Genomic DNA, 16,685 nt, shown 5'->3' with positions numbered 1-16,685 from the left:
TATATTCAATCTCTCTGCTTTAAAATGTGACAACGTGGCTCGTAGATCACGAGAATTCTTCCAAACCGTACCGGTTGTAGCCTTCCCGTACGAAAATGTCAGATACAGGCCAGAATGAAAAATGCCGGTTCCGCCTAGACCCAAAATTGGGGCACCAGTTTGTATCCAGCCTGGAACCGCGCATTTCCAGCCCCAAATTTAGACCCAGGCGGTGCACCGCCGGAATTCCCGTTGCACTCACCACTGGACTCTACAAAAGAATTTCGTGCTATGCCCTCAGCCGTTACAACCAAGAGATCGTCGCGATTTCAGACCCAGGCGGACTGGGTCTGAAATCACTATGATCTCTCGCTTGTAACGGCTAAGGGCATCGCGCGAAATATTTTGTAGAGTCCAGTGGTGAGCGCAGCGGTAATTCCGGCGATGCACATAGTCGTCCAGGCGTCGTCACCAAACGCGGTGCACGGAACACACACACAGCAAGCACAAGCACAGTATCCAGTGTTGAGTGCATCGGGAAGCTCCGGCGGGCAAGTGGTATCCGAGTTGGCCAAGTATTGTCACCAAGCACACCAGCGCATCTAGATGCCGAGCCAAACTGCAATGGGTCGGCAGCTTCACACTATATAAAGATTCAAATCCGAGGTCAGTGGGTATCTATCCAGGGCAACGATAGGCGCGTCAGCGTCCGTGCGCCCGCGGCGCGAACGTCGCCGCCGTACGAGCGCCGGCCGGCAGTCCGACAGGAGCGGAGAACCTAAACTCTCGAAGCGCTGCCGCCGACTGCAACAGACAATGCAAGGCGCGCGTCGTCACCAAACGCGGTGCACGGAACACACACACAGCAAGCACAAGCACAGTATCCAGTGTTGAGTGCATCGGTAAGTTCCGGCGGGCAAGCGGTATCCGAGTTGTCCAAGTATTGTCACCAAGCACACCAGCGCCAGGCGCATCCAGATGCCGAGCCAACGTGCAATGGGTCGGCAGCTACATACTATATGAAGATTCAAATCCGAGGTCAGTGGGTATCCATCCAGGGCAACAATATGCGCGTCAGTATCCGTGCGCCCGCAGCGCGAAAGGCGCCGCCGGGCGAGCGCCGACACAATACACGCGTATTCTAAAATCGGTCGAACGAAAGAGATAGAGTCTCTTTCAGGTCTGCAGAAATTTGCCAAAAGTGGCGACGAAGGAAATTTAACATGCCGCTAGCTTTAGAACATAAACCCGTGACGTGAGCATATCCAGCTATGAGCTGGAGATATATTGCTTGCGATCGAATGCATTGTTATCTTTGAATGAGATCAACTTTTAATTGCAAGCACATCATGTAATGCCATCTCAAACACGTTTTGGCAATTCCTAGGTTAACCTGCGAACAGGGAGGGTTTAGAGGGGGGGTCCTGACGTCCTGATTCCTCTCTTGATTTTTACATGTGTAAAATTTAGGGCGTAAAACAAGGAAGAGGGGGAGGGGGTTCGTGTACGCTGACCAACACCTGACCCCCCCTCAGGAAATTCTTGCATCCGCCCCTGCGCTGCGAAAGTCCTGCATATGAAATCTGCGCTGTCCAAGCTGCTGGCGCAAGTATGGGGTTGATCTCAAATGTTCTTTTTGCTTGCACTTTGCTTTGAATAAGACTGCGAGCGAAGGAGAACGTATTGACGCTACGAGGTGAGCGGACCGCACGCTGCCGTCGAAAAAGACATGCACTTTGTACGAAACAGTATGAGGCGCAGGCACGTCGAGCACGCACGCGAACACTTGATGAGCGCTCGTTCACCGCTTGCACTGAGTGAAGTCAATGTTCAATAGCTCACGCATGGTCATGCTGTTTTGAACGACGCTTACTTGCACGGCACGGGCGCCCATGCAACGCAAGCAGGCAGTGTTGTGCGCGCTCTTCCGGTTCGCTCTTACACCGCTCACGCTTACGGTAAAATGAAGTGTATAGCATCAACGCCACAACAGCTTCATCGTATTATATTTCAGACGCTGCCCGCATTGCTGCGGAGTACCTACCTCGCATAAATTTGAGGCTTTATAGGATTGAAGTCCTTTCGGCCGATTCGGTGAAGCCAATACCTCCCTCCGACCTTCGTTTTCTTTTCCAAGGGGAAGACTGGAAAGCTTTCTGCCCTTCTCCGGTCGACTTTTACACCGGTAGGCGCAGCAGCCCGTCATAATGCGCGCATGAGCGCTGCGAGAGCGGTCAGCTGTAGCAACACCAGCCTTTTCCCCATACCGACGGCACCAGGCGGTGGGTGCACGAGCTAAAAATCGAGGAAGTGACCTACCTGCGCTACCAATCGATAATGGGAGCTACCCTACCAGTTTCTTCGCTCTCTGAGCAGCGGCGCCTGTCCAACGCGACTTTAAAGAGGGGCATCCGTGGCGTCCACCCAAACGTCGTGTTTTCCTTTCCGTCGACATTCTTTTTTTGTGTAACACAATTATATATATGCTGCAGTTACGTGTTCTACTCGCTGATATACAGCCTACTTCCGAATTTCCTCGATTTTTCGTTCCGACTTCCACCGCTTGGCGTTGGGCGCCCGCGCGTGCGCAGAACGCTTCTCGGAAAAGGTCCATTGACCCCGTAAGTGATGACGTCACAACATGGCGTCTGAATCCAAACAAACCGTTGCTAGGGACTAATGCATGGAGACTCCACACGAGGCTATACAGGGTGAAACAAGGAGACGCCAGGCTCTTTAAATCGACCGGAAAATTCGGTTTCTTAACCTATCGCGCTACGACTTTGTGCAGCGTTGCCCACAGATGGTGCATTTTTTTCGTAAACTTTGCAAAGAGCGAGCTTACATGAGAGAAAAGTAAAGAAAGAAAAAGGCTTAGCTCCTATAAAAACGCAGCGAAGCCACCGGTCTGCAAACAACACGGCGCCGTTTCGCACGGGAGACGAGAGATGGCACAAGCGGTCGCGACGCCAACTGCAGCCAACGAACGAGCAGACGACGCCGAGAGCCGGCGTCTTTAGCAGACAAGGAACGCCAGTTCCTTGTTGTTACCGCGCCTGTTTTTGTTTCTGCGACTGTCGCCGCCTGCGGAACGCGCGCCGCTTTTGAATCGAAAAGATTGTCTGCTAAAGACGCGGGCTCTCGGCGCCGTATGCTCGTTCGTTGGCGGCGTTCGTTGCGCCATCTCTTGTCTCCCGTGCGAAACGGCGCCGTGTTGTTTGCAGACCGGTGGCTTCGCTGCGTTTCCATAGGAGCTAAGCCTTTTTCTTTCTTTACTTTTTCCTCAAGTAAGTTCGCTCTTTGCAAATTTTACAAAAGAAATGCACCATCCGTGGGCAACGCTGCACAAAGTCGTAGCGCGATAGGTTAAAGGGCAACTCCGCTCAATTCCGAAGATTTCGGGTTAATGAGTGATTTCGAATTAAAAAGCCCGAGTAAAAGACACTACGTCGTTTGCTTCGCGAAAAATGGGATATATATTTTTAAATCTAATTTTAAACACGAGCGGAAATCGAAACCGAAACTTCGGCTCCGTCCGGCAACATTGGCCTCGGGCCGCCAAGTACATGGCCATCACGTGGTACGAGATGTCACGTGATCCTCGGCCCAACGACGGGCGGGATGGGGGCGGGCGTGCGGCAGGCGTGAGTGTCGTCTGCACCGCACTCTTCGCCACGTTTTGGTGTCTACGGCATTCGACGACGTCTGTACCATAGAGTTATTATAATGTACGCTAGAGGTTCAAGTGGCGCTAGTGTGCTGACGCAAATTGAAGCAGACAGCAACCAGTCCGAAATTGACTTCCGGTAATGCATTTCTATGGGAAAAAACGAGTGCATTTTCTCTCTGCGCTCGATTATAAGAGCAAATATCACGAATAATTCGTGCGTACTGGGCGCATTGGAACATTTCTCAGTCACACAGATGAAATAATTGGTCAGTTACTGCGTTTTTCTTTCAAATTCGTGGCATTAAAAACGGTGCTAAAACGGCTTCGTACGTGTATTTATGTGCACTGTCGGACACTGTTAGCGCGAACACGACGTCGGCGCTATTCAGCATGAGGGATATACGTGCCAAACGAACGAAGGACATCTGGAAAGCCAAGAGAGACGGCAAGAACTACTCAGTAACACTGGATCAGTAACCACCAGTGCATGCATGATCAAAATAAATTGAAGGCCACGTAATATATTCCGATTTTAAGTAAGTAGCGCTTTATTCTTTCTGTTCTGCGCGAAGATGCTTGTTCTACGTTTAAAATATCACCCGCACGCTCGAAATCTTTGAGAACAAGTGCATGCAGGCTTAAAGGTGCCCGGCAGATAAAACAATACGAAGAGACACTTTTCACGGCCCACGTACTTTATTGTTAACGTTTTGAATGTCTTTATCCGCTCATGCACGAAGGGGTCATTTTCACATAGTGAGAGGACTGGCTTATTAGCAATATATAAGCGTCACCGGGATGCAGGCGAGCCTTGAACACTACTCTCTATTCCTTTCGTTTGTTATTTTGCTTTGAATCGTCGCTTGTTTTTACGCACCTGCTGCGGAATACATGTTTCGGACTGAAATGTAGCAAAGTTAAACATCGCTCACCGATGAAGAAAAGTGCGCTAACTAAAGCAATTACACTTTTAGAATGTTAATCAAGGTACATACTATTCGGTACGACCCAAATAACCAAAGCTTTCAGTGTTGTTTTCCGGCGAAGAGACAAAATGCACGCGCGTTTTCCCATAGGAATGCACAGGAGCACCGCAAATGCAGGCTGGTTGCTGTCTGCTTCAATTTGCGTCACGGAAGTCGCATATACACTAGCGCCAGTTGAACCTCTAGCGTACATTATAATAACTCTATGGTCTGTACAACTGCGGCATAAGTCTGCGACTCTGCGCACGTGGTGTCCATAGTGTGGACGAAACTCCGAGAGGCAATAATCATAAACGGTGGGGCGGTTGGTCTGCTCCCAAGAAGCGCGCTGCGCAGGCGCGTACGCCAATCACGTGGACACCGCTGAGCGCCGAGAGCAAGGAGGTTGCTGAGAGGCAACGTTGCTGACGTCATGCGCTACGCTCGCTCGGAAAAGTAAAAACAAGCAAAAGGGGGCCATGATGATGACGTTTAGCTCAATGTTGGCTCCGCCCATGCCGTAGCCTTGACTGCGCTGTTGGTGGTGCCTGAATTCGCCCGCTCGAGTCAGCCGATTTCGGCAACTTGGCGCGTTGCAAAGTTTGCCGGACCGTTTAAGAAACATTTAGACAGAACTGCGTCGTAATATTTGGCGTGTGGTCTTCCTAGGCGATACTGAAGAGGACTGCATTGTTTTTTTCAAAACCAAAAATGAAGCGGAGTTGCCCTGGCGTCTCCTTGTTTCACCCTGTATTTTCGCTTATGAGTAAGTAAATAATTTTTTGTAAGCAACCTAACGTCTTGATATCTAATTATGAAGATGTTCTAGTCATCTCAGCGTCGTATTGCAAGGATGAAAGCCATTTCTGAAGTATTCCACTCCGCTTTGCTTTGGTAGCAGACGACACGATAGATTTGCTGGCCTCTGTTGCAGCGGGCGTCTTCATTGAATTGCGTCGGTAAACGAGCAACACAAGCAAGTGCATCGCCATGGCCGCAGAGGCCTCCGCAATCTGCTTTTCTTTTCTTTTTTTTCTTTTTTGTGAAGAACCCAGCTTAGTTCAGAGGGGCGAAAATTCCGTAAAATCAAACCACGTCATGCAGATCAGTTACGACGACGACTGAAGTGCATTACCGGCGTAGCGCAGGCCAGCATGAGAAACAAATCGTACGCCGTCGAGGTAAGTCGTTTGTTATAATTATTATTGAGGTTGTCAGGTTATTAAAATATTGCATGTCTATCGCAATTCGCTGGTGTTTTTGTGTGTGTTTTTTGTATACATTAAATTTAGTGAATGTGCTCTTTCGGTGAAGATCTCCATCGAACCCGCCGATGAGAGTACATTCTGTAATAAACTCACCTTATGTTTTTTTATCCATGTGTTTTGGTATTTTGCGGAAATCTAAAGAAACTGTAAGAATCTTTCTCCACGCGATGGTTACAGCCAGGCACGAAGCAGCCTCCTCCCCCCCCCCTCCCCCTCCCCCTCCCCCCCCCCCCCCCCCCCCCCCCCGCAATAGCGCGTCCGCAAACAAAATTTGGGATCTCTACCGATCGCCTGAAGTGCTTTTCTCACAAGTGCAATGCGATCTTTTAGCAGACGATCATCTCGATTGACGCTCGGACTTCCGATAAACCATATTTTGCATCGCACCCCACTATGAATTGTTATAAATGTCTGAAACTCATTATATTTCAAACAAATGCAATATCACAAAATCGTCTTTATTCACCCGATTCAGACGCCGGCGCCGGCTTGGCCGGCGGCCGTGTGGATGGCGGCATTCTTCTTGCATTCGTCGTCTGCTGCAAGCATCTTGAGGACCGGAAGTTGCAGTCGTAAGGTTCAAGGTTCAAGGTGTTTAATGGCACAACTTCCAAACAGCCGAGTGCCTGAGGCAGCCCGTACAACCAAGTGCTGGCTGCCTCCTCGGCTGTGTGTTGTTAACAGGTGAAATGATGATGATGAATGTACAAATGAAAGGGAGGAAGAAATGGTAGGTGCACAAAGTTATTGAGCTCGGAGGGCACGCGACACAGTCCTGCTGAAGCCGCGGAGTTCGTCCCCAGTCCCCGGCAGGGGCGGGCGCGTGCGCTCAGGTAAGGACAGGTATGAGCTCACCGCGGCGGGGAACAATGAAGCTTCGTGTCGCCGGGTGCGGGCGCGGAGAGGGATAGGACAGCCTGTCCGGCTAGAGATACGGGGAACTGATGCTACACTCTTAGAAAAAAGGGTCAGTATAGTCCTCCCTAAAGGGAGGAACGCTCTTGACACATATGTTCCTTCAGAAAGGGAGAAACTTTCGTCCCTTAAGCAGGGGAGGAAAAGTTCCTCCGTCGACTGCATCTCATTATGGCGGCTACGAATCGAGCAAATCGAGCTCGGTAAGGCTTAACGAGAACACTAAGTCTATTGCACGAAGCTAGAGGAGCAGGAAATAAAAACGTAACACGAGCTTTCCGCGAACTGTATTTATTTCCGAAGTTTCTTTACCCCTGCAGGTAAAGAAACTTACGTTTCGAAAGCATGCAGTCACTCAGTCTTCTCATCGTCAGCACTGCGATGTTCAACGGAGACAACCGGCACTCAGTTCGCGCACTTTATGTCCTACTCGAGCCGCAATTCCTTCGTCAACCGTGGCGTCAACCCAACGAGGTACGTCAACCGCACATCACGGAGGAGTGAAAATCATTCGCCCGCAAAACCAAAAGCCGCTCTCAAAAAAAAGCAAATCCGAAGCAACCTCTTGGCTTATCTCAGCACGGTAACACGAAATTATGGCGTAGCCGCGTAGCGTAAAAGGATGTTAAATCGCTTGCCACCAGATGGCAGGGTCAAGCAGAGTAATCGCACGTAGCTAGGCTAGGTGGCGCTAGGTACCGCCCAATTCATCTTTTACAAAAAAAATATTTTTATTTCCTTACGCCATAATCGCGTTTCCTTTTCTTCGGAATCTCTAACACATGTAGACACGTTGCGCACACTACAAACCCTACAAACATCAGGTCAACATATATTGAACGCATACACAGGCATCGCCATGGCACAAACAAACATCAATAAAACAGCACACTACCCCGATCACTACTACCGAGCCCTGCGTTTCCGTCTTTTATAGTGATGAAAATAATCCCTGGAGAAGGGTAACAAGAGGGACAAAGGACAAACATAAATCTCCAAACACAGCTAGGTGACTGGTGAGCGACTGAAAAAATCCGCCTGGTCCGGGTATCGAACCCGGGACCTCTCCATTACTCTACCAACTGAGCTAACCAGGGGTTAGACGTCAGTAGAGCAAACGGGTTTTATCAGCTGCCACCAGTCTAACACCAACAAGGGATAAGCTTGCAAATTTAAGGTTATAATTATAATGCAATTAAATGGAAAGGTGCAAGCGAGCTGGACAAGAATGATGAAAATAATCCCTGGAGAAGGGTAACAAGAGGGACAAAGGACAAACATAAATCTCCAAACACAGCTAGGTGACTGGTGAGCGACTGAAAAAATCCGCCTGGTCCGGGTATCGAACCCGGGACCTCTCCATTACAGGTGGAGCGCTCTACCAACTGAGCTAACCAGGGGTTAGACGTCAGTAGAGCAAACGGGTTTTATCAGCTGCCACCAGTCTAACACCAACAAGGGATAAGCTTGCAAATTTAAGGTTATAATTATAATGCAATTAAATGCAAAGGTGCAAGCGAGCTGGACAAGAATGATGAAAATAATCCCTGGAGAAGGGTAACAAGAGGGACAAAGGACAAACATAAATCTCCAAACACAGCTAGGTGACTGGTGAGCGTCTGAAAAAATCCGCCTGGTCCGGGTATCGAACCCGGGACCTCTCCATTACAGGTGGAGCGCTCTACCAACTGAGCTAACCAGGGGTTAGACGTCAGTAGAGCAAACGGGTTTTATCAGCTGCCACCAGTCTAACACCAACAAGGGATAAGCTTGCAAATTTAAGGTTATAATTATAATGCAATTAAATGCAAAGGTGCAAGCGAGCTGGACAAGAATGATGAAAATAATCCCTGGAGAAGGGTAACAAGAGGGACAAAGGACAAACATAAATCTCCAAACACAGCTAGGTGACTGTCGTTTTAAACGTACGGAATATTTCGGTGACTCCCTAAGCAAAAAAAAATATTCCGAACATGTTCATTTTTTTCCAGCAATGTCATACATCTGAGGCTATTTTTAATGGCTCAGGGGATGAATCTCTTATTAAAAAGAAGACGCTCGATCATGCCATAATTATTTGAAAGCCAATAAATCGAGCCGCTCCAATGTGGTTCCAAGCCATGAGTTTGTTTTCCCTCATGGCCCTTCGTAGCCAGTATTTATATTGTAGTGTTCGTTTTTCTATTTGTGCTGTTCGCGCAAAGCTGCAATTGCCGTCTTGAATTAATCTCTTTAGAGCAGATATCCACTCAGCTGGAAGTGATGCTTCACGGGCACAGAAATCGCTTTTCGATCAACTTGAATGCAGTCAAAGCCGCGACTTCTGCGCCGTTGCGAGCTCGAAAACTTCTAGCGCTCATCCCAGCGCGCCACTTAGAGGGCAGTTTCTACAGGAACCGTAATATATTTAAACAGTAAAATAAAGGATAGCGTTTTTTTTTTTTTTTCGATTTTGCCTGTCTTTTTTTTTTTATGCTAAACTTCCATTATAAATATACGTACTTTCCGTCATACTTTCGTAGTGTTGTCTTTTCCCCAGAGCGCAATCGCTCTCGGGGACCGACAGTCACATTGGCCACTGTACGATAGGAGCTTACCGTTCAGACCAGCGTTCCAACATGACTATCCACACGTCGATCGACTGCACCTAATCCCTCGAGTGGTTTTAAACTCTTTAATGTAAAGCGGAATGTCATCCTGCGACACCCCGGCCCCTCCGATAACGGCCCGACCAGCGGCATCAATGCCCGACAGTTTACGTCATCTCATCTTGTTCTTACACCACTGATACGCGAACACACGGTCACATCGGCGATAATTCCAGTCTTCTGTTCACAACCCACAACACTGCCATCACGATGTCGCTGACACGAAGAAATACAGAACCACGTTGACGATGTTGCTGACACGCAGAAGAATCACGTTGAACGCCGGTTGGCACTCGGCACGGAAGGCACCCAGGCAGCCGGCAGGAAAACCTGCCTTCCTTGGACGCAGTTCCCGCGATTTCCATAACGTCGAAAACGTCGACACAGTTCCTCGTGGTTTCGCTGCTGTAGTGGCTGTAGTTCCGCGTAGAGCACTATATAGCTCCTTCGGATCTCGGCGACTAGCGGCGAACGCCCGGAGGTTCCAACTGCGGTCAGAAATGCATGGAGGACGTGAGAAAATTATTGTTTCTTCAGTATTGTGGGGATGTACGGAATGGCAATCGTTTTTGACATAATAATGGAACATTTTAGAATAACTTTCGCTAAGTTTTGTGCCCCACAAGGACGTGACTTTTTTAAAAAAATTGCCTGAGCGGCATCATGCAGCAGACGACACGGCGACGTCACACCATTCACGTGACCCGCTCCGGCCAACCCGAAAAGCCCATCTCCGCTGCGAGCAAAAACCGTCTGCTTCAAACGCCATTGCCTTGGAAATTGCGTTCTCAAAATTTTCACACGCATCCGATATTATTAAAATTTTGATAAAATGTTTAGTGCTTTACTAACTTCACGACAGACTAGTTTTGAAAAGTGTGAACTCGCCGCTCATTTTTTAATCAGCCGTGTTGTGTCGATCTCCATGTATTCTCCCATAGGGCGGGCCGCCTCCTGGAACCCTGAGTACCACGTGACTCGCGCCAATCCGCTCTGTCGGCCATGTTGTCGGCAAAACACGGAGTTCAAAGGATTGCGCTACTCTGCTCCGTAGGAGCTATATAGTGCTCTAGTTCCGCGTGCGTCCCGCAAATTGGAGACGGCCGTCTCTGGCCGTCTTACCCAGTGTATGTAGCGCTGCTGGCACTGCTCCGGAACTTCGCTGTTTCTAGCGGCTTCGTTAGCTCGTTTGATAAAATTAGTGGTAAAAACGTCAATGCAACCGAAATGTTCTGCACGTTTGCACTAGAAGACGGAATTACAGGCGGCCTTCGCTGCCGCTGAAGCTCAATCAACTCAACATTAATTTATTAAACAACGTGCGCGATGTGCTCGAAAAACGAAACCGAAAGAAGATGGGTCGGGAGGGCGAAAGCTTTCTCCGGTCTGCCTGGAGGAGGAAAACGTCTCGGAGAATAATAAGGACTTTAATTTTCCTTTCATCGGTCTGGGTTTGTTTATGTGTGTTTTGGTAAACAAAAATTTACAAAAAAAATTTACAAAAAAAAAAAAAAAAAAAAAAAACGACTTTTCTGGGGACCGAACCGTTGACCACTTGGTCAGTAGCGCGATGTTCTACCCCTGCGCCAACTGAACAAGGAGGAACTCACCCTCCTGCTTTCATCTGAACTGCCGTTCCTCCCTTCTCTGGGCAACTTGTCCGCAACAAGGAGGAACAGTCGCTTTTGCTACCTTTCTCCTCCCTTTTTTCTTAGAGTGTAGGTACGAGCCGGCCAGCGAAGGGCCAGCGGCAACAGCAACGAGTCGGACACGCGCCACTGTTCGTCGGTGGCTCAGGCGGTGCCAGCCAAGAGACCGCAGGCGTTCATCGTAGTCAGAGGAATGGTCTTGGCGGGCCAAGGTTCGAGTCGCGCGGGCTGCACACTTTCTAGGCGCTCAGCGAGGTGTATCTGATGAGGGCTCCATAAGAACAGTACTCCAGTCGAGGAAGTACCAGAGCCGTGTACAGTGTTTTCAGGGTCTCCCGTCCAAAACGCGGGGAAAATGTAGACGCGAATCCCAGTACCCTGCGAGACCTGCTCACCACCTTAGCCACATGGCAGCTGAAATCGAATGAGAGCGTGAATGATACACCCAAGGTGTTGAGCTCCTGTACAGGTGGGAGAAGGAGTCCTCCAAGGGTGTAGTGTTGCGTCTCGACCTTCCTGGACGAACTGAACCGCACCACGGCACACTTGTCGTGGCTGACACAGAAAGGGTTAGTGGCAGACCAGACAGCCAGCTTGTCCAGGTGAAGAGCAGTTAAGTTGGGCGAGTTGGTAAACGTTGAACATGGTTAAAATCGCGCACAAAGAGACGAGGACAAACGTTAAAAGCGCGCCTGTCTGTGTTCCGTGTTCCTTCCTCGTTTGTCCTCGTCTCTTTGTGCGCGATTTTAACCTTGTCCAGGTGAGCTTGCATGGCGGCAAGATCATCGGGGGAGCGTATGCACATCGCCAAAGTAGTGTCGTCGGCGTATTGGATGGTGAAGAGCCTGTCGGACTGCGGAATGTCACGAACATACACATTGAAGAGTGTTGGGTCAAGGACGGACCCTTGAGGGACACCCGAGGGGGCTGAAAGGGTATGCGATACAGCACCCTTGTACCTTACGCTAAAACTGCGACCAGCGAGGAAGGCATCAATCCAATGTAACAATTAAGCTGCCTTCTGTACCCCGCAATCCGACAACTTCCTACTAAGGCAGTTGTGGTCCAGCGTGTCAAAAGCGCTGCTGTAGTCCAGCTGGACCACGTCGATGGGAAGGAGGCCATCCATATTGTCACTAACGTAGTGAGACACAGTTGCTAGGGCGGTCTCGCAAGAGTGAGAACGTCGGAACCCATGCTGGGTTGGTGGAAGGAGCTGGAAGCGCTCCAAGTGGTTGAGAAGATGCCTGTTGATTATTCGCTCCAGGATGCGGCACAGGATAGATGTGATGGAAAATGGACGGTAACTCGATGGGTCGCTCGGTGACTTGCCCCTACCCTTAAATATTTCAGAAACAAGCGATTACCGGCACACTTCTGTCGAAACATATATGACATTGACGCTTTCTATATCTGTGATTTTTAGAAGTTTAAATCCTACTCCAGATTTTTGAACGGTCCGGTTTTCGTGGCGAAACCTAGCCACATGTATTTGTCCATAACAACGACCCTAGCAACGGTTTATTTGGACCCATGACGTCACACTTACGGAGTCAATGAACCTCTCCCCGCCAAGAGAGCGTTTGGGAAATTCATGGCGAGCGGAAGTCCAAAACCGAAAGCAATATTTCACGTGACGACTGGCCAATAGTGTGTGCCGCGGCTAGCTCAAAGAATGGCGCCAAAACCATGGGTAAACCATAGCGGTAAACGTCACACTAGGCCGCACTAGGCTTTCTTTTACTGTTATTTTCGTGCCTTTATTTGTCCAAGTAGACGAATAAATGAGAGTTAGCAACATAACACGAAGGACCCAGGTCAACATAAAAGGTCTGTTCGATTCGCCTGAACTTGCTGAACTAATTCAGCAGTGCAGGAACTGGTGTATTCGATTCAATAGGAAGTTGCACGGCCTCTGCACTGGCGCGTTCGATCCGTCCAAGTTCTGAAAGACTTCAGGTTCCTCAAAATCTTGCACCGGCTCCGGAGTCAGTTCAGCGTCCGTGCTGAAGCAGACGAAAAGAGCAGACGGCGATAGCAGACGACACTCCTCGACCGTCTCTGCTCGCGGTGCCATTTTTCGCAGCTCTTGCTTAAATGTCTGCGATGTTTAACAATAACGCCGATACGGAGGTTGCATTTCCTCTCATTTATGATAACGTACCCGCGGTGGACGCGGAATTGAGATCATAACCGAGGGTAGGAATTTGATTATGATATTCTGAAAGCGTTTTAGGCACCTGCTTGCGCAGGTTTTGATCCCTGCGATAGGTGTTGAAATATTGGCTCACGTAAATTGTTTCTTTTTGATGCTATGTGGGGATCCACAGTGTTGATATTCTTCCTTACAGACACAGAAAAGGTATTGCACTCTTGATATTCCCCACCTTCAGTTGCTCTTGGATGCATACTGATGACTCCGATACATTGCAGAGGTCTGGAATTTAGTACATTGGCCCTCGCATGCACCGCAGTTGAGCATAATACTGCATGCTTTGTCCGCTGGCATCTGTGGACGCCCACTAACGGGCCTGGGAAAAACGCCGCGGCATTGGCTTGGTAGTTCCACGCTGGTATTTCTTGGGAATCCGAATAAACGCTTCAGCTTGACACCAAAGTTACGGTCGATAACTATCTTGGCCAAAACGCTATCCTCAGGCCTTCGCCTTCGAAATGACCGCTACCGACCGCGCGCTGCCTCCAGTGACTCCCGACGCAAAATCATTCTGATCGAAACTCGAGAGACTTGAAATGAATATAAAGGACACGAACGCTTATGGAAACGACAGGAACCGAACGGCCGTTAAAAATGCAGACAGAAAAACATTTCGTGCAGAAAACGTTTTTAGTACACTCGAATAAAGAATATTCACAGAAAAGATTCCGTTATTATACTTTCAAACTAAGGAAACACGAATGTTCTCATCATACAACGTGGCGTGGAGGAACAAGAGCCAACAGATCAACAGAAATTGGGTTGTGTGTATGTTTATACAGCCTAGAACTTGGTCTGCCTCACAGGGGCGACGAGTCTCCCAGCTGTAGATGAGCAATTTAGCCAGTGCGGTTTCCTTGCAACAGATGCAGACGACACCCTGCGCTTCCGCTCGGAGAGCCGATCGCAGCGCCAGTCCAAGCGCGGCGGCTGCACTGGTTCTGCGCCGCCGCTGCACGACTCCTGCACTCCTCTGAACTCGGACAGAACTAATTCAGAATTTTCTGGCCGAATCGAACAGACTAAGTGCCACCTAAAGAGTCTTTTTCATATCACACCTTCGCGCCAACGCGCTGGCCACTGGCGCCTGCCGTCATCCCGGTTCCGCCAAAACCGAAACTGAACATCCCGCAAAGTTAGACGTTTTATAATGTAATATACAAATAAAAATTAATATACATAAATTATTTTTCTACAAAGAAATGCTATTGTATACTTTTGTGTGTGTTTTGATGCTAACTGTGTGGAGCTTTCACGACAGCGTGAATATTTGTATCCAATGGTATCCAATCCAGTCTCTTTGGCTTCTAACGTCACAAACTCCCGCATTTTCTGTTTTTGTTCTCGCCACGGTGCCAACGGATTATTTCTCGCGTCTGCTCCAGTTCGTTGCCGTGTTCGGGGCCTCATTTGAAGATCACACTACAGTCACTGGCGCTGACACCTCACCGCGTTGTCCCCGAATTTCGGTAGGAATTTCAAGATTATGCACAACACTCTACGTTCGCAGTAACTAGCTGTCAGGAATTTCGCAACGTCAACTTCGCGATGTGCTCATCGGCGATTTCTGCGATGAATGGCATTCTCGCCAAACGTCTGCCGGCGTTCGCTGTGTCACGCCGCTGGTGTTCCGTAGCGCACACGCTTCGCGTCAAGCAGGAGATCGAGGAAAAGCGGAAAGCGGCCCTGCTTGGCGGTGGACAGAAGCGAATCGACACGCAGCATAAGAAGGTAAGCCCCGCGGCTACTTCAAAGATGGTTAAGATATTTGCCTTTGTGTATGATCGACTGCGTAACGACTCCTTGCGTTACATTACGTAGCTACCGGCGGTCGTAACGCAGTCGGTCATGCTTAAACACAAATGTCTGAGCTGTAGCCTTTAGTTTCTAACTTCGGATCGCCCGCGCGCGCGGTGCATGAGTAAAAAGGCTGATCCATGCATGCTGCAGGTTTCCCTGAAGATGTGGTTTGCTGGTCACTTCACAGCGAAATTGCATGACACAGCCGGCTGTAAAAGGAAGCACAAACAAATAATTTAAGCTAGCAACTTTCAAAACGAGACTAGTAGATGTCCTGTTTACGTTCCCCAACCAGCTGGCTGTCGCACAACCAAAAAGAAAAAAAAGCTTAAGCTAACAATTTTTAAAAAGGGACTATATATGTTCATCTGACTGCTACGTACCCCAACCATATGCCACAGCAAAAAAAAAAAGAAAAAAAAAGTTTGAAAGCCGTTTTAGTTCACTTTTTATAGTTTTGTATAAAGGTTGAACTGAAACTTGACATTTTTCTTTAATGTTTTGAGTCATATGATATGATTAGGATTCCGCATTTGTCGGAGTTTATTTTTCGTCATATTCGGAGGGTGTTTTTCGGAGTTTATTTTTTACCGAAAATTCGGAGTTTATAGGTGTTTATTTTTGTTTGATTGCAAAATCTTCGAAACTTGCAGCTTAATTCACACAGTGTTTCCTATGAAAAATAAATAAATGAATAATATCCGGGTGTAACCGTATGCTAGATAAAGTAAAATAAAACACTTATATGAATTAATATTTCTTCAGCTGGATTTGGTGTTGGTGTGATTTCCATTGGCAATACTAATTTGTACCATGGCAAAAGTTGCACACATCTGTGGCTTCGATAAACATCAAAACCTTAAACTGAAGGTAGTCACTGGGAAGCACATATTCATCCCATTCTATTTCATGCTATACGCTGTGGCCGTGCGAGGTGCAGTGGTAAAGGATGTAATGGGGAAGTTTCAACTGCCCCTCTTCCCAATATTATGCAGTCTCTATGGTCTATATAGCTTCCACTTTTACAAAAACACAACCTCTCCTTCCTCTTAAAACACAAATAGTATTCGTGACTCCGGTGAACTATTTGCGTCTCCAGCTCGACGCTCGCCCTCCCGCGGCGGAAACGGGAAGCGCTCTAGTGAGGGTCCCCCGATTCTCCTGCTCAGCGGGCATGGCGGAACTGCTTGCGATCATGGCTCGCGAAATGTCGTTTCCGAATGCAAACAACACTCTTCACTGTCCCAACGTAGTGCTGCAGCCGGTATGGAATTGTACCTTACTGGAGAGTTTTAGTATTGCGCATAGAAGCAAACGCAAGCGGTGTGCGTTTGCGTTAGAGTTGCGTGCCCCACGTTGTGAGTGCGCCTCATCGCCATGCGCCGTCCAAGACCGCAATTTCGGGCTCCGCGCACGCGCAGTGTGGAACGCGCAAAGCTAACGCAAACACACAGGGCTTGAGTTCGCTCGTATACGCAATATTAAAACTCACTACTGTTTCACCGGCTTCCAATGCCAACGAAACGTGCTGAAGTGAGCATATGTGCAAGCAGGTAGGCGTTCCTTCGAACTGGAA

The 16,685-nt window shown here is 48.6% G+C and overlaps 1 protein-coding gene and 1 pseudogene across 1 annotated transcript in view; one reads left to right on the top strand and one right to left on the bottom strand.

Moving 5' to 3' along the window:
• Positions 1 to 6,626: 6,626 nt before the first annotated feature.
• Positions 6,627 to 11,926, bottom strand: LOC121838114 (annotated as a pseudogene).
• A 2,692-nt stretch (positions 11,927 to 14,618) lies between these two features.
• LOC8037842 (propionyl-CoA carboxylase beta chain, mitochondrial) overlaps positions 14,619 to 16,685 on the top strand; it is a 67,642-nt gene continuing 65,575 nt past the window's right edge. The window contains exon 1 of the mRNA XM_040205990.3: positions 14,619 to 15,040. Coding sequence (XP_040061924.2) covers positions 14,858 to 15,040 — 183 coding nt within the window. The 5' untranslated portion in view covers positions 14,619 to 14,857. The remainder of the gene's footprint in view (positions 15,041 to 16,685) is intronic.

Source organism: Ixodes scapularis, unplaced genomic scaffold (assembly GCF_016920785.2).
Source record: "Ixodes scapularis isolate PalLabHiFi unplaced genomic scaffold, ASM1692078v2 PGA_scaffold5__190_contigs__length_132052651, whole genome shotgun sequence".
Classification (NCBI taxonomy): Eukaryota; Metazoa; Arthropoda; class Arachnida; order Ixodida; family Ixodidae; genus Ixodes; species Ixodes scapularis.
This window is presented reverse-complemented; position numbering and strand designations above follow the sequence as displayed.